The sequence below is a fragment of the Stenella coeruleoalba genome (genome assembly GCF_951394435.1).
Source record: "Stenella coeruleoalba genome assembly, chromosome: 6".
Classification (NCBI taxonomy): Eukaryota; Metazoa; Chordata; class Mammalia; order Artiodactyla; family Delphinidae; genus Stenella; species Stenella coeruleoalba.
The window spans coordinates 109,868,626-109,884,776 of record NC_137151.1 but is presented as its reverse complement, the minus strand read 5'-3'; the positions used below and the strand labels follow the sequence as shown (position 1 = coordinate 109,884,776).

Sequence of the window (16,151 nt, the reverse complement as noted above, 5' to 3'; positions counted from 1 at the left end):
TGGGGGCGACACGAGGCCAGCCTCTGGCGGCGGCAGGAGGGGAAGCCCTGATGAGGATGCCCTGCGCACCACTCCCTCCCCCACCGCCAGCCTCTGGCCACCCCAGGCTGGGCGGGCCGGCTGGCAGGACTCACCACGGAGAAGTTGCTGGCGGAGCAGTGGTGCCCGCTGAAGTTGCAGCTCTTGAGCATATCCGCGAGCTGGTGGCCAGTGCGGTTGAGGATGTCTACCATGTCGGGCTCCGGGTAGCGCAGACCAGCGGCACGGTGCCCGTCCCGGTCTTTGGGGGGCAGCCCGGTCAGGTTGGCCAGGTGGAAGATGTCGGCGTCGCTGAGTGCCGAATGCCGGAAACGGTTGATGTTGCAGAGGGTGACGGCCGGGAAGCCCGCCACTGGGGCTGGGGCAGCCGGGTCCATTACCACCAGGTGAGGCCGGGTCAGGTAGCCCCGGGCGAGGCCGGCCGCCTGGTACAGGAAGGCAGCCAGCGAGGTGAGTAGGGCCAGTGCCCACAGGGTTCTGCGCAGTCCATGGGGGCCTGGGCCACAGGCCCGGCCCAGCCCGTGCAGAGTGCTGGTGCTGGCAAAGGTGGCCAGGTCCCGGGGGGCTGATGCCCCCCGCGCGGCCCCCAGGAGGCTCTGCTCATCCCCTGCCTCCTTCTCCTTGGGTTTCGCATCCTCCTCTGCAAATTTGATTTTGCACACAATCTCGATCGGCATCTGTGCCCAGCTGCTGGGACTGGTTGGAGCCTACCTGCCCCTGTCCCTCCCTGGCCAGCAGCCCCCGGTGCCCTCCGGAGTGGCTGCGGGGGCAGCGGCTGCTCTTCTAAACTCAGGGCAAACGGGAAGAGGACGGGGACAGGGTGGGGGCCTGAGGTGGGGGAGTCACTCCCACTCCCGGCGACTCCGCAGCCCTGGCGCTGCCGCTGCCGCTGCCGCTGCCGCTGACGCCTCTGCCGCCGCTTGTCTCTCTCCTCGATCGTCTCCTTGTGGCTTCCCTTATCAGCACCGGCACAGCTGTCAGCCCCTGCGTGTGTCCCTGCGAGCGAGCGAGCGAGCGAGGGAGCGAGGGAGCGAGCGCTGCTCCGCCACGCCGCGCAGCCCCAGCCGCTCCGCTCAGCATGTGCTCCGGAGCCCACCCCGTGCTTAATAATTCAGGACATGTCAACAGCGTTTCACCGGCGGCACGGGCGGCAGGAGCCAGGCCAGGGGAGGGGGCAGCCCCCAGCCCGGGACAGGGATCGCCCGTCCCTGCTGCCTGAGACCTCGTCGGGATAGCCCCAAACTCTTGCTACACCCTAGCCATTCGTGGGGTCCCCGCATGGCCCCACTCCCAGGCCACCCGGGGAGGAGGGCTGCACCCGGAGTCCTTCGCTCATTCTGCCACTTTTCTGGACCGCACCCCAGGAAGGGCCAGCCGACTCCATCCCCGACCTCCTGGCCTCCCTGACTCCTGACTGCAGCCACCCAGCCACCACCTGACCCCACTACCCCACTCACGGCGGCTTCCAGAAACTCCTTGGGAGAGCCACTTGTTTGAATGAGGGAGGGGAGGGGAGGGCAGAGCAGAGAAGGGCAGGCGAGACAGACAAGGGGACAATGGTGGTTCCACCAAGATTCGTGGCTTCCCTGCAGCTTTGCTCCCGACTTAACACCCACCATACCCCTGCCCCCTCTGGGATGCTGGCCGCCCCCTCTGGGATGCTGGCCGTCCTCTCCCCGACTTCACCTCCACCCCCGAAACTCAGTGTCTCATGTGTCTGGGACAGAGGGCACCCTGGCTGACTTGCACATCTGTGGCCGCTTTGCTTCGCCAAATGTTTCCCAAATCCCTTGCCAGGCCAGGGGTTGGGGGCGCGTGTTGGGTGGACAGGCCAGGGAGCAGAGGAGGTGTGATGTGGTGAGAGGGTGTGGAACGGAGGTCAGGAAGAGCCCACATGGGGGTGCTGGAGGGAGCAGAGAGGTGCTGCGCTTGAATGGGAAGGAACGCAGTCCTAGGGAAACGGATACGGGGGCGCCTGGCAGAGGGGCAGGGGAGCCCTGGGGTGGCTGCCGCCTGGCGGAGGGGAAGCAGGCATGCGGGCTGCTATCACAGGCGGGGATGGGGCCCCTGGTGGCCGGCGGAGAGGAGGTGATGCCTGGGTGCCCCCAGGGTGGGGGTGGTCACCGTGAGCAGCTTGTGCTCTGGGGGTGGGTGCCCGTGTGAGAGCGAGAGCCCTCATGGGACAGGAAGTACTCATCCCCTAGAAGAAAGGTGGGGGGCTGATTAATCGGGGCACTAATGAGCAGCAGGGAGAGGAAGCTCAGAGGGGTGGGGGAGGCAGCTCCATCGATCCGAGCCGCGGAACCGGCAGCTGAAAAAAAAAAGTGAGAAGGGAATCGATCTGAGGGAAACAGCAGCTGCTGGGGATTAGAGTCCGAGGTCCCCCCGCTGCCCAGTGGCCACCTCTCCCCTGCGGCGGGCCTGCCCTGCCGGTCGCAGCCCCTGCGCCTAGCCTGGGAAAGGGGCCCAGGGATGGCTCCCCTGGGGAGCAGGGAACCACTCTGCGCACCCTTGGTTGCAAGGCCGGGTCAGGCCCCGTCCATCACAGGTCACCCCAGCACGGAGCCCACCCACACACAGCCGCCCACCAACCCTGGCCCTTTGGGGCACCCTGTTGGGGTTTGTCTCCAGCGGCCCCTTGGCTGGGCCTCCCCACCAGCCGTCCCCCCCAAGCTGGGGAGCTGAGACCCCTGGGGTCTCAGGGGCTGCATCTGGCAGCATCCCAGAGGGGAAAGGGGTTGGCACCCGGAGCCCCCAAGCGATGACAGACTGTCCCCATCTCTGCCCGCTGCCCAGGGGCAGCCCCCTCCCACGCTCACCCCTCCCTGCTAGACTACCAGACCCTTGCAGCACCTCCTCCCCCACCTCCTTATCGTCCCCAGCCTCTCTCTTCCCCTTTCTCCTGGTATTGATTTTTCTTTACTGGGTTTTTTTTTTTTTTAAAGGTGATTTAATTGCTTTTTTAAGGTTACTTCAGTCTGGGGCTCTGCCAGGAAAGCGGGGAACTGCCCCCCAAGCTCTCCCCAGCACTGGTTGCCGCCCAGGACTCAGTGTGTGTCACTAAATTGTCCTGCCATCCAATGAGATCACAGGGTCTTTCTCCCCAACATACTGGCCTCCGTCACGAGCCCGAAGCACGCCCTCTTTTCTCCTGAGGGCATGTCGGGGAGCCTTCAACCTCTAGAAGGAATGAAGTTGGGTGGTAAGCCGGTGCTGGGGGGCGGGGCAGGGGCAGGATGGTGAGGGGAGTTCTAGGCCAGCGGGAAGTGGAGCAGCAGTTAGCTGCATTTCCGCCCCCCACCCCCCGCTGCCCTACAGCGAGCTGTCTTCAATTGTCCCCAAGCCCTCATCCTCCAGTCTCCCAGGCCCCAGGAATATGGTTGTGCTCAGTGGGAGCCCCCACCATGTCCTTTCAGCCCATCCCTTGGCCTTTTCCCCCTACTCCTCCAGCCTCTTCTATCACCCACCCTGTCCCCTTACACCCCTTTCCCCTCTGGCCCCCGTCCTTTCTCCCCTCCCTCCCCCCCCCTTCCCTGCCTGCCTCCCTCTCTGCCCGGCTGCAGTTGGGTGATAATCTCCCTCATTTAGCCTCCCGGCTGCTTCCCCGGCTCATTGCCCAGCTGGTCCCTGGGGCCCAGCCCAGTTTCTTCCCCACCCCCACGCCCAGCCCTGCGCCCAAGCTCCCCCATCCCTTCCCTGCTTCCCCCACCCACTCCCAGGGGACCAGCTGCCCCCTGCAGTGAGCATCAGGGCCAAGTGTGGCTAGCCAGGACCCAAGCTGGGTGTGAGCAAAGGGGGAGGGGCTGCCAAGGACTCTGGGGGTGGGAATGTGGGTGCAGGTTGGGGGGGGCGGGGGGGAGTGTGGAGTGCAGGGTCAGGATGTGAAGCCTCAGCCAGACATCCTCTGCCCACCAGTTGTCCCCATTCCCCAGATTTGTTCGCAGTCCAGTTCTCCACCCACCCCCCCAGGGGCTGAACTAGGCTTCCTAACAGAGAGAACGGTGGATGGACTGAGAGGCAGAGATTAGAGCACCATCTGTACAGCCTGCCCAGGCAGGGCACGGGAATGGGGGGCAGAGAGGTAGGGAGGGCAGGAGGGTTCTGACTCAGAGCACCTGGTAGGGGGCACGGAGGTTTTTCTTTGGGCAAAATGCTCCAAAAGGTAGACCTGGAGACGTCCCAGGATCCTGCTTGCGGGGCTCCAAGGCGCATCCCGCACCCCGAGCTCTGGGGTTCCCTCTTCCCAGCAGGGACCCGCAAGCTGAGCTGCATTTGCCCCTTTCCCCCATTTGTGGGCCTTAGACTCCCAGCCTGGGTGGCCCCACTCCTAAATGACATGACCCCCAAACTCCTAGATAGCATTCTAGGGGGAGGGCCCAGTCTCCCCCTGCTCGCAGAGTACACCCCTTGCCACCCTGCCCAGATCAGACACCTGTCCCAGGCCTGGCTCTGCTGCGGACCAAGGCATGAGCCAGCGTGGGACAGACGTGGGCGGGAAGGGACACGGATGGGGGGGTGCGGAGGCCGGGACTGGGCCAGGCCTGGCTGGTGAGCGAGCAGCGGTGACAAACGGGCTGTGCGGGGGCCGAGGGGCGGGGGGCGGACGGCGGCTGATTTATCTGGGTTATTTATGCTGCGGACGAGGCAGGAGAAGCGGTTAATGAGAGTTCCAGCGAAGGGGGTGGGGAGGCCCGGACGTGATCTGAGGCAACTGAAGAGGGTTAGCGTCCCGCCACCAGGCCCTGCCCCCACTGCCCACCAGCACTCTGCACACCCTACCCTGTCCAAGGACCAGCCCAGCCCTGCCCAGCCCTGAGCCCTCTCCTGTGGCAGGCACCAACAACCCAAGCCGAGGCCGTGGGTTACTGGGATTGAAGGGGACCGTGTCCAAGATTGAGGGGCTGCTGGAAGAACCGGGGGAGGGGGCCAGGAGATGGAGGGCAGGGAAGGAAGAAAGATGGAAAATCTTGGCTGGTCAGAAACTGACCAAGTCTGTGGGGCCTGCGGGGGAGGGTTGAGGCGGAAGGAGATCAGTGTGGGACTGGGTGGGCAGCTGCAACCTCGGGGCTGAGGCTGGAGAGAGAGCAAAGGGCACTGGGGTGCAGATCTGGCATCAGCCAGGAGTCATCATGGGGGGCCTGAGAGGCAGAGACAGGCCAGGGGGTGCTGGTCAGAGAGAAGAGAGAACCGGGGAAGGAGGGGGGAAGAAGATCCCGAGAAGGAGGGGGAGAGGGCTTTGCAGCAGGGAAAGCTGCTGAGAGCAGATAAGGCGGCACGGCAGCAGCAGGGATTAAAGCTCTGAGGGGCAGGGGCGGGGACGAGGCGTGGGACACGGGGGTGGGGGCAGGCAGGAGGAGAGGGTTGAGGGCAAGACACCGGGGCCAAGGAGATGAGCGCGGGGAAACGAGGGCTGCCAAGGGGCAGGATTTAATCAGAGGCCAGAGGTGGTCATCGCCTGGGAAGCGGGATGGTGGAGGCGGGGAGAAGGGACTCCTGATCACCCCTGCTGAGGAGGGGGGACTTTTCCGCCACCGACGGAGGCCCCATACCCTGCGCCTTTTGGGGTAGCAAAGCTAAGCAGAGGGGTGCGTTGCTGAGTGGACGGTGCTGCAGGTTGTTGGGGACGGGAGTGCCAGGGCCCGGCCCTGGGAGCCGACCTCTGGCTAGAACTTGGACGTACAGCACCTCCTTGAGGCGGCCAGTGGAACACAGAGTGTCACGGGGACCTTGACCACACTCCAGGGTGCCCAGCCAGTCCGCCCTGGGATGGAGACCCCATCACGTCCAGGGTGGCAAGGACCAGTGCTTCAGAGGGGGTTTCTTTGTGGGAAGGGGCATGGGCATGGAGCGGGGGACTGGCTTCCCCAGGCTCAAGCTTCGGACTCAGATGCCCCTTACCACCCGCTGCTCTCCTGTTCTCCAAGCCTCCCAGAAGCGTGTGCCTGGGGAGGGTGAAGCCCCTGTTCCCTCCAGACGAGGGCGAGAGCGGTTCAGAGGTGGCCAAGGCGGTGGAGGGGAGCCTGGAGGGAAGGAAGGGAAGGAGGAGGAAGGGGTGGGGGCGGCAGGCGGGGCAGAGTAATTGCATGTTTGTCAGTTCTCCTGTCTCTGCACACGAGGGAGCGTGTGTGGTGGTGAGTGTAGCTTCGCCTCGAGGAGTCTGTGTCTGTTGGCAGAAGTGTCAGTGCGTCTGTCTCAGGGGTCTGGGCTCTCCTTGGCCCCCGCCCCAACTTTGTGTTTTGGGGAGCGCGGCTCTGGGCACACCCAGCTGTGCTCCGTGCTGATGCGGCAGATGTGGCAGGGCCCCAGCTGTGCCTGCTTCCCGGAGAGGGGGAGGGGGCTGCAATCTGCTCCCCTATGATGGCTGCTAAGTGCCAGGGGGAGGGGATGGGGATGGGGGTGGGAAGGAGGCCCAGGCAGGAGGGAGATGAGGGCCCTGGCACTCCCCCCGCCCCATCCTGGCCAGCCTGCCCCCAGTCTGCGTTCTTGGCTCGGCCTCTTCCCCCTAGCTGGCTCCCGAAGCCCATCCAAATTTCTCTCCACGCTCAGTCCCGGTCGGTCCCCAGCTCTCCTCCTCTGTCACCCCATCCAGCTCAGTGCCAGGGACCCGCCCCCACTCCCCGGCCCCCAGCTCGCTCCCCCTCGCTGATTTTACAGAATAATCTTTTTATGGAAACCGAAAAAAGCACTAATGGCAGGAGCGCACCCCTCCCCCGCATCCCTCCCCCCTCATCCCCTACTTCCCACCCCAGTTCCCTCTGTTCTCGAAGGGCCAGCACCCTCCTACCCTTACAGGGCCAGTGAGGTCCCAGAGGTGGTGAAGGGGGCTCCCTGCCCTCTCCCCTCCAGAGACAGGGTACTCCCACATCCTGGGCTCTGGGCTGTGGCCTCAGAGGTGGAGGGATGCTAGGCCCTCCCAGGGCAGACGAGGCTGGAGAGGAGTGGGGGGCATCGGAACTTCTCTCCTTAGACCCCGCTCTACCTGAGCACGCGTACATCAGTAACGCCCTCCGCGTGGCGGGGATGGGGTGGGGTGGGTGGGGGGCTCCACAGAGACCTCAGCTTCACCAGCCCCCCTTCACTTTAAACACTGACCCCGTCCCTGTCCAGTGCCTGTCCCCACCCCCACTGGGCCCAGGAGGGGGGGTCCCGGGGGCCAGGGCCTGACACAGACTTATTGGATTTCACGGTGTTTTGCTGAGAAAATAATTAAATTATCATATTTATGATGAAGCTGCCATGGCTTCTGCCAACCACTCGGAACAGAAGGGTCAGGACTGGGGAGAGGAGAGGAAGGGACCCAGCCCCTGGCCCTGCAGCCCACCCCTCTCCCAGCCCTGACCTCAGGGGGTTGACCCCAGCCCAGAGGAGGCATCTGCAGACCCCTCCGGACCCCATACAGAGGTGACGGAAGGTGTGGGCTGGAGGCAGAGACTGGAGGGACCAGGAACGGGAACCAGAAGGGCTGCGTCCAGGCAGGTTGTAGGTCAGGACCGCTAAAACCCCCGGTTGTTTCACATGCACACGCGCTCTGACACAGCCTGCAGAGCCTCCAGGGGCTGGGTGGTCACACCTAGCCCAAACCCCAGGCCACCGTCAGCCCAGCTCCTGAGAAAGTGCATCTTCCTAACAGCCCAGCCCTGAAGCTCTGAAATCCTGGGCTCTGTCCCAGACCCTGGTGCTGATAACCAGGCCCCAGCACCCTGCTGCCTGCCACCCTGCCTGCTGCCAGGACCCCCTCCTGCCTCCCACCCATGCCCTGCCCCCCCCCATTCTCTTCGGGTAATTAGATTCCTCTCAATTAGCAGATTACCATCATTACCCGCTCATCTGGCAACTAAGCTCTGCACCCACAGCTGGGGAAAGGGGGCACCGGGAGGGGCACACGGGGGTCGTGGGCAAACACGAGAGGTGGCTGGGTATCTCTGGGGCTTCAGGAATATGAAAGGAAGACTGAGACCCCCCCAAAGAGCAGAGCCAGGGTGGTGGGAGGTGGCCAGGGCCCCTCCCCTCCCAGAATGGAGTAGCTCCCACTGTGCTTCTGGAGAGAAAGGCACCAGCTCAGGCCCACCCTGCCTGCCAGGGACTAGGAGGCAGATACGGGGCCTCGGGCGGGAGAGAAACCCCCGACCCCGCCAAAAGCCAGGCTGGGAGCAGATGGAGCTGGCAGAGCAGAAAGCAGGCCGGGCCGGGGCTCGGCAGCACCCGGGGAGGGCGGCTCCGGGGGATCCAACCTCAGGCCCAGCGCTCCCAGCCCGCACCCCACTGCCCAAGTGAAATCCTCCCCGCTTCCCTTCGGAATCCTTCCACTCCGGAGCCTGAGCGAGGCCCAGCGAAGAGGAACAGGGAGGCGGCGTCAGGGTAGGGGTGAAGGCGGGGGCCAGCCGGCTGGAGCCTTGAGGGCCTTCCTCCAGAGCAGCGCGAGAGGCTGAGGCAGTGGGAGGGGGAGATTTACCAGGGCTCCAGATTCATTATTCATGAGCCCGAAGCAACGACTCCAATTTAAATGCTAATGTTGGGGGGGACTGAGTCAGCTGCCCCCCTTCCACTCTCACCCCCCAGCCCAGGCACGAGCGGAGTCCTTACCGGCTCCAAGGTTCACCCGGGTTTATTAGGGAGTGGAGAGGGAGGCCACCAGTCCCCCGGCCACCCACGTTGCTCCCCGCGTGCGCGTGCACAGGAAGAGCCTGGCTGGCTTCCTCCGCTCCCTCCTGGACAGAGGCTGGCCATGCAGGCAGGAGCCTCAAGGGGAGCGGATCAGAGCTGGGGGGAACTTCAGGCAGCCCCCCTCAGAGGATGATCTGGTTGGTGAAGCTGCGGCTCAGCTCCTTGTGTGGCAGAACAATCGAGTTCAGTATGAGCACCTCGGCAGGGATCCGGACGCGGCAGCCTGCAGTGTGGACAAGGGCACCAGGGGGAGGCCGTGGGGAGGGGAGGCGAGGGGCAAAGAGCTGGGGGCCACCGCCATCCGGGAGGGATCCCTCCCTGCCCATCTGTGCCCTGGCCTCATGCCCCCTGTGACTCACACAGGACCTGGCATAGAGCAGACACTGGGTAAATGTTTGCTAAAGGAATAAACACACACACACACACAAATGCTCCCACAGGGCATGGCCATCACCTGTGGAAGTTTCTCACAGCCTAGGGCCCTGGGAAGCATACCTAGGATGGTAATAGCAGGGAGCAGCTTCCCATCCTTGAACAGGCTCTCACTGTCCATGTGGGCTCGGGGGTCGTTGGGATTGGGGTCATTGGGGGTACCCTCCACGCGGGCCCAGCGCCCTATGGTGCTCCCCCAGCCCACGATGCTGTGCAGAACACACGTGTGCTCCTGCCAAACAGGACGATGTGAGGTGAGGGGGTGAGAAGGGGCTCACCCCTCCCCTCAGCCTCTCGGGGTGCCACGGCTGCCGTGTGTGCCTGGGTGCCTACCTGCAGTGTGGCTCCATGGAGGACAATGCTCTCTCGGAGCCGCACACCCTCGCCCATGGTCACCCCCTCCCCGATGGAGACGTTGGGGCCCAGCTGTGGAGAAGAGCACAACCATAGCCTTGGAGGGCCCCCAATCCAATCCCCTCATAAAACAGATAAGGCGTGAGGCCATAGGACAGGCTGTGACAAAGTGGAGAGACCGCTACTCCGAGCACTGCCCCACCCATGCTTCCCCTGGGCTGGGCCATCACTTACCACAGCAGACGGGGCCACCTTAGCTGTTGGGTGGATGTAAACGTTTCCTAGAAGCAGAAGAGAGGACCTGGGGGCAAATACCCCAAACCACATCTGGTTCAGGGAGGGCAGGGACTGAGACTTCACCTCTGGATCTAAGGTCAGGAGTCACAGCTCAGAGGGGAGGGGGGCTGGGCTGGGGGCAAAGGTTAGGAATTGGGGCCGGATGGGTACCTCGAATCCGTGGACCCCCTGGGGTGTGCTTGGCCAGGCGTTCTGGGTGAGTGAGCTGGTACTGGCTCAGATAGAGGCGGGAAGCATAGAGGGCTGAGCTGGGGGCCAGAAAGTGGTGCAGGGGCTCAGGGGCCAGCAGGGCCTGTGCCCACCACCCCAAAGTCTCAACCCCCAGGTGACCCAACCACCCCATCAGAGGCCCCTCCCATACCCTGCAGACTTGATCTGACTCCAGATGCCGTCAGTGAGGTGCACATAGATCTGGCCCTGCCCGGCCAGGGCGGAGAACACATCCTGCTCCAGGCGGATGGTACCTGCCCCAGGCCACAAGCCTGACGAGTCCTCCCTGGCACAGAGGAAGGGATGCTGACGTCAGTTCCCCAGCTGAGCCCAAGCAGGGGCCAGCAGTCTCCTGGGGATAGGAATGAGAGTGAATCCCACCACCTCTCCAGGTCTGCTCAGATCTGTTCCACAAGGATGCTCACATCCCAGGAAGCTCTCCCATCACCCGCATACACATCACCTCCTCTCCTCCCTGAGCTGTCTGTGTCCCCATGCACAGACCTGCTGCTCATCCTGCCCCACATCCACATGGAGTTCGACCAGACCTGGCTTCTCCCCCTTTTCCCATTCTCCCCCACCCCATCCACTCTTCTGAACCCCGCCTCTGGTCACCCTCCCTCTCATTCACTGGATGGAATGAAACACAGACAGACTCACCCCAGAGGAAGGCAGCTGGTGGGGGCAGAGACAGTCACAGAAAGAGAGAGAAGAGAGAGATGGTGGAGATGCCAGCTCAGCAGAAACAGACAGAGAGGCCGGGAGAGAATGGAGAGAGAAGCAGAGAGATGGGTGGGAGTGAGAAGATGGTGATGAATGAATGAGGCTTGAGATGGGGAGACGGGTGGGGGAGGAGGGAGCAAAGGCAGGGATCCACAGAAAGGAACAGGTTGCAGGCCTAGGAGGATGACCCTGGACTTTGGCTTGTGGCCAGCAGGGCTCTGGGGCACTCAGCCTGAGAGGGAGGGAGGGGGAGAGAGAGGGAGAGAGAGAGAGAGAGAGAGAGAGAGAGTGTGTGTGTGTGTGTGTGTGTGTGTGTCTGTGTGTGTGTGTGTGTGTGTGTCTCTCACTCAAGCCTGTGTGCACCCAACTGTGTGTGTTGCCGTCTGTTCTAAAAGGCATCTCTGGGACACTCAGGGCTTGAGAGAAATGGACCAGAAGGGGAGTGGGCAGGCGGTGACAGAAGAGGAACTGGGATGGATAAGAAGAGGGACAGAATGAGGTTAGGAAGGGAGGGACTTGGAGGCTCAGCTGGAGAGGACAAATAGAGATGAGAAGGGGAAGGAAGGTGAGCGGGGGCTCAGGAGAAGGAGCCTGCAGAGACTGGGGGGGCGGTCTGCGACCGGGGGCACTTGGGGTCTCAGGGCCACGGGGCCTGCCTCACAGTTGCCCATCCTGCTGATTACGCTGGAAGACATCCCGAAGGGGCTTCAGGGCTTCCGGGGAAAAGAGGTAGATGCCACAGTTGATGATGTCACTGACAAAAGTGCTGGGTTTCTCCACATAGTGCAGGACCTGAGGACACAGTGGGCTGGGATCAGTGGAGGAGAGGCCACTGCCGTCACCCCCTAAGACCCTCTGACCTCCAGGTCCTCCCTGCTGCCGAAGTGGTCTTCCTAAAATGCAGACTGCATCGCATCTTGCGGCTGGCCTTCACCTTCAAGATAAATCTGAACTACAGGCCTTTCTCCTCCCCACCTCCCAGAGCTTCCAGAACACGGCTCCATGCTATTGCACGCCTGCGCCGAAAATGTCCCTTCCCATCTCTTCATCTGGAAAACTCGGCTTTCAAAACCCAGCTGGCATTGTCACTTCCTCTATGAGTCCACTCTGCCCCAGAGTTGGGTTCTCAGGTCCGGGCACCCCTGGCCTCTGGCCACACCTCACCGGTAGCACTTGTATCATTTGCGATGGTTGGTTTTTGACTGTCTCTCCCACTAGTCCAAGGGTTCCTGAGAAGCAGGGATTGTCGTTCGGCTGTGTTTCCCTCACACCTAGCTAGTGCCTAGCACAAAACTTAAAAAAAAAAAAAATTCGTGTGTGTGTGTGTGTGTTTATATGTATTTTTAATACTAAAGCTTGAACAAATAAAAGGGGTGCATGAAAGTCAGTCAGACTCAGGGACAGGGAGCTTCACAAACAAGGACAGAGACGCTCTGCCTTGCTGATTATGCGCCTCCCTCCATAATTCTGGGGGCCTGCTGTTTCCTGCCTCCTGGCCTTTGCACATGCTGGTCCCTCTACCTGCAATACCTTCCTGTCTCTGTCATCTAAACAAATCGAAAACTCAGCTCAGACCTTGCCTTCTCTAGGGAGCCCTCCCCTCCCCCACCCAGACAAGGCTGGGTTGGGCCTCCTTTTGTGCTCTCATAGCACCCTGATCATTCATCCACTGTTACCCCTTCACTCTCAACGATCTCTCTAGAAGGGATATAGGATGAACTGAGGGTATGCCCCACCTGCCTGAGAAGACTAGGGCCCATCCCAAAGCATTCCAGCATTCTCCAGAGGCGGAGTGGGAATGATGATACACAGAGCAAGCGCCCAGCCAGCCCCCTCCCTGCTCTCACCTCATGCGTCTGTGGATTCTCTACGATGCAGCCATAGTTGAGGGATTGTGTCCTGTTAGCCTGAAAGACAGACACACCGAGACAGTGACCTGCCAGCTCCACGGCAGCAAGGTCTGTTTTCTCTTTCTTTCTTTCCCTCTCCTATAACACCTGGCACGCATCTCTGCTGCTGTGGACAGGGCTTCAGCAAGGGTGAGAACTGACAGCTGCCGCCACTCCTCGCCCGCTCCGTACTGCTGAGCAGCCAAAGGGCTTGGGGTCTCCGCCACCACCTCCACCGCTGCTGGGGTTTCAGGCACATCTGATGCCTGATCCCACCACCTGGGCTGCCCCTGCCTCCCTGACATCCTGCATCCCAGAAACCTTTCTGGATCACCCCCTCTGCACCCTCCAGCCCCCCTGGCCCCCTCACCGTGGTGCCAAGGAGCAAGAAAGGGTGCGGCTGGTGTCTGTGGACGTCCAACATAGTGCTCAAGGGGAAGTCGGAGCAGACATCAGCGTTGAGCACGAAGAAGGCTTCGGGGCCTCCAGCCAGAATTTGGTCCCGGAAATGGTAGAGACCACCCCCTGTGCCCAAGGGGGCAAATTCTTGCAGGTACCTGTCCCCAGGGACCCCAGGACCAGCTCAGTGAGATCAGAGGAGACAGACACCAGGAGCCTGGGCACCTGACGACTCCTGTTCCCAGGGTTATACCTGCCCGAGGCCCACAGAGAAGGCAATATACTCAGGGATTCAAAGATGCCCAAATAGGAACCCTCCTAGCGTGTGAGGGTGAAGTCTGGCGAATGCTGACTCACCCCACTCCCCAGAACCAGAGGCTTAAGGCCCTGACTCCCCAGCCCCATACAGCATGTGTGCACAAACACCTGATCGGAAGATTAAACTCCTGCTGGGCAGCTTCTAGGAACCGGGTAAGGGGCTCATCAGGTTGGTAGAAGCCAATGAGCAGAATCTCCTGCATCCCAGCGACCTGGGGACAAGGGAAGAGGTTGGAAGAAAAAAATATCTGATAGGAGGGAGAAATCCCTGGGACTGGCCCATAAGTCTGGAGAGACCAGTTTCATTCTCAGCTATGGGGCCCCTGGGCACTCACTTTCCCACTCTGGCCCGTTTTCTCCTCTGGACAATGAGGAAGTTGGAGGAAGTCTCAGTCCCTGACCTTTTAACCTTTTATTATTCTATTATCCCCTGCCCCCTCACATCTGAATTGGGGCTCACCCTAGGGAAGATTTTGCCTACCAAGCTGCGTTAAAGAATAACCCATAGGGCTTCCCTGGTGGCGCAGTGGTTGAGAGTCCGCCTGCCGATGCAGGGGACACGGGTTCGTGCCCCGGTCCGGGAAGATCCCACATGCCGTGGAGCGGCTGGGCCCGTGAGCCTATGGCCGCTGAGCCTTTGCGTCCGGAGCCTGTGCTCCACAACGGGAGAGGCCACAACAGTGAGAGGCCTGTGTACCGCAAAAAAAAAAAAAAAAAAAAAAAAAGAATAACCCATAATTTTCCCCCCATATTTATTATGTGTCAATCTGAGCTTGAGATGAGGATATCATTTATCAGGCACCTACATTGTACAAGGCACTTTACAAACATCATTGAAAGCTTCGCCACCCCGCAAAGCAGGTCTAATCACCTCCATTTTACAAATAAGGAAACTAAGGCTCAGAAAGGATGGGAAATGTGCTCTCAAGTCCTTATAGGAGGCAGAGACTGGATTCAAATAAAACCATGCCTGCCTCAATATCAAAAGCAATAAAGAAATTAGCTCCACAATGAGCAAAGGTATGAGTCCTGTGCTTTGCTATCATTAAGGTTCCCCCTGCTGCAGTGTTAAATTGTCTCTAAGAGTCTTGCCTGATCTCACATTCCATGCTTTAAAAATAAATAGGAGTGCAATCTGAGCAGGAGGCCAGAGGAGACACTAGGTTAGAGGAAGACAGCAGAGCAGTTGTACCGCACAACTCCAGGGGGCGACATTCACATTTTCACTTGTAAATGGTGGTCCCTGTGGGAAGGTCATGGTTGGAAAAGGGGGAAATACAGCAAGAAGGAGATGAGCAGGAAGTGAGGTGGGAGAGGGGAGCCTATGGGGTTACCTGGGCACAAGCCTCAATGTGGTGCTGGATCATAGGGACCCCCGCCACAGGAAAGAGTGGTTTGGGCACCTCAAAGGACAAAGGCCTGAAGCGAGTCCCTGGGAGAGGAGAAAGAAGCACATTTCAGCTTCCTGCCTCCCTCTGTCCCCACCCCACCGACCACTCCAGCCCAACCTCCTCCCCCAATTCCCCTGGCTCCTCACCCTTTTGAGGGCCTCCAATCAGGATCACAGCTTTGAGCATGATGGCGACTGCTACCTAAACCTCAAATCCCAACAGAGAAGTCAGGCTTAGATCTCACACCCCAACCCAGGAACCTGACTCATACCCCAACCAAGCCCCCAAAACCCAAATAGCAACACTTAGTCCCCTCGGAGGATGTAAATCCGAAGTTCAATATAGACCTGCCCCGGGCACAACACCTCACAAATCCCACACAACTCAAATCCTAGCCCAGCCTCCAGGAAGTCTTCAAATCCCACAGGGATTTCACCCAAATTCTGAAATTCACACCCCACAATTTGACCCCTAACAGACCTCCCTCTGGCCACAAATTCAGCAAACTCAGAAACTCAACAAGAGAAGTCCTTCTCAGACCCCAAACCTCAAAAAACCGAAACCCCAAACCCACCGATTCCCAATTGTTGCATCCTCACTCTAGATGTTAAGCCCTGAACTCCAATAGTGAAGCCTGAATACTGAACCCCAGACCCTGAGTGAGCCCCAAATATTTAACTACAATCCTAAGAATGAATCCCAAGTACTGAACTACTACTGATCCGCATCTGATGCATCCCAAATCCTAGCAAAAAAAAAACTACATAGGCTGAACCTGAATCCTAAAACCAATCTCTAGGTGATGGACCCTGACTCAAAAGACAGATTCCTTTAGCATCCCAAACACCGAACCTACCAAGCCCTGAGTACCGATACTGACGACAAGTACTGAATCTCTGGATTCGGAGAACTGATTGCTGACCCTCTGAACCCCACAACTACTACGCCTCACGTAGCCAGGGGTTGTGGAACCAACACAAGAGCGGAAGTGCGGAGAGCCAGCCGAGGCCTCCGAGCCTCTCTCGGTCTACCGTCCGTCCTCTGCCCCCTACCCCTTACACCGCCCCTCCACCTGGTCCCTTTACCACTGGCTCCCTTTACCATTAGTTCCCTTTTGCCAGATCTGTCGCCCACTACTGCTTGCTCCTTCCGCGCACGTGTCTTCGCGCAAGTCGCGAGAACTCCTTCGCGGAGTCTGCCGGGAATTGTAGTTCTTACTATCTCCTTGCTTTCTAACCGAGGGAGGAGGTGGATTTATGGGAAAGTACGGGGGCGTGGCCAAGGAATCTAGGGGCGGCTATAAATAAGAGGGATGGCGCCTGAGAAGCAGAGGTTGGAATTTAAGATTAGGACCTAAATTGTCTAGGAAAGGGCCCAGGGGTACCAGCCAAAGCCTAGAGCCGGGTCACAGGGAAGAGCGAGGCTAGAGTCCTGA

The 16,151-nt window shown here is 60.4% G+C and overlaps 2 protein-coding genes and 1 long non-coding RNA gene across 8 annotated transcripts in view; 1 reads left to right on the top strand and 2 right to left on the bottom strand.

The window, feature by feature from the left end:
- ASIC4 (acid sensing ion channel subunit family member 4) overlaps window positions 1–1,486 on the bottom strand; it is a 22,550-nt gene extending 21,064 nt beyond the window's left edge. For both annotated transcript variants that reach the window (XM_079925419.1, XM_079925420.1), the window contains exon 1: window positions 135–1,486. In XM_079925419.1, the coding sequence (XP_079781545.1) occupies window positions 135–716 (582 nt within the window). In that variant the 5' untranslated portion in view covers window positions 717–1,486. The remainder of the gene's footprint in view (window positions 1–134) is intronic.
- LOC307188387 overlaps window positions 1–12,554 on the top strand; it is a 20,188-nt gene extending 7,634 nt beyond the window's left edge. For all 4 annotated transcript variants that reach the window (XR_013828921.1, XR_013828922.1, XR_013828923.1 and 1 more), the window contains exon 4: window positions 11,504–12,554. This is a non-coding gene — a long non-coding RNA (uncharacterized lncRNA). The remainder of the gene's footprint in view (window positions 1–11,503) is intronic.
- Window positions 8,488–16,151, bottom strand: GMPPA (GDP-mannose pyrophosphorylase A). 2 transcript variants are annotated; one of them, XM_079925421.1, is made up of 13 exons: window positions 15,818–16,151; window positions 14,863–14,923; window positions 14,660–14,757; window positions 13,434–13,537; window positions 12,979–13,165; window positions 12,567–12,626; window positions 11,381–11,511; window positions 10,148–10,282; window positions 9,937–10,034; window positions 9,724–9,770; window positions 9,469–9,561; window positions 9,199–9,367; window positions 8,488–8,926 (listed from the first exon to the last, which is right to left on the bottom strand). In XM_079925421.1, exons 2-13 carry the CDS (start codon window positions 14,900–14,902, stop codon window positions 8,826–8,828), a joined length of 1,263 nt encoding a protein of 420 aa, XP_079781547.1. In that variant the 5' UTR covers window positions 14,903–14,923; window positions 15,818–16,151; the 3' UTR covers window positions 8,488–8,825. The 2 variants fall into 2 exon arrangements, with proteins under 2 accessions (XP_079781547.1, XP_079781548.1); XM_079925422.1 differs by lacking the exon at window positions 9,199–9,367.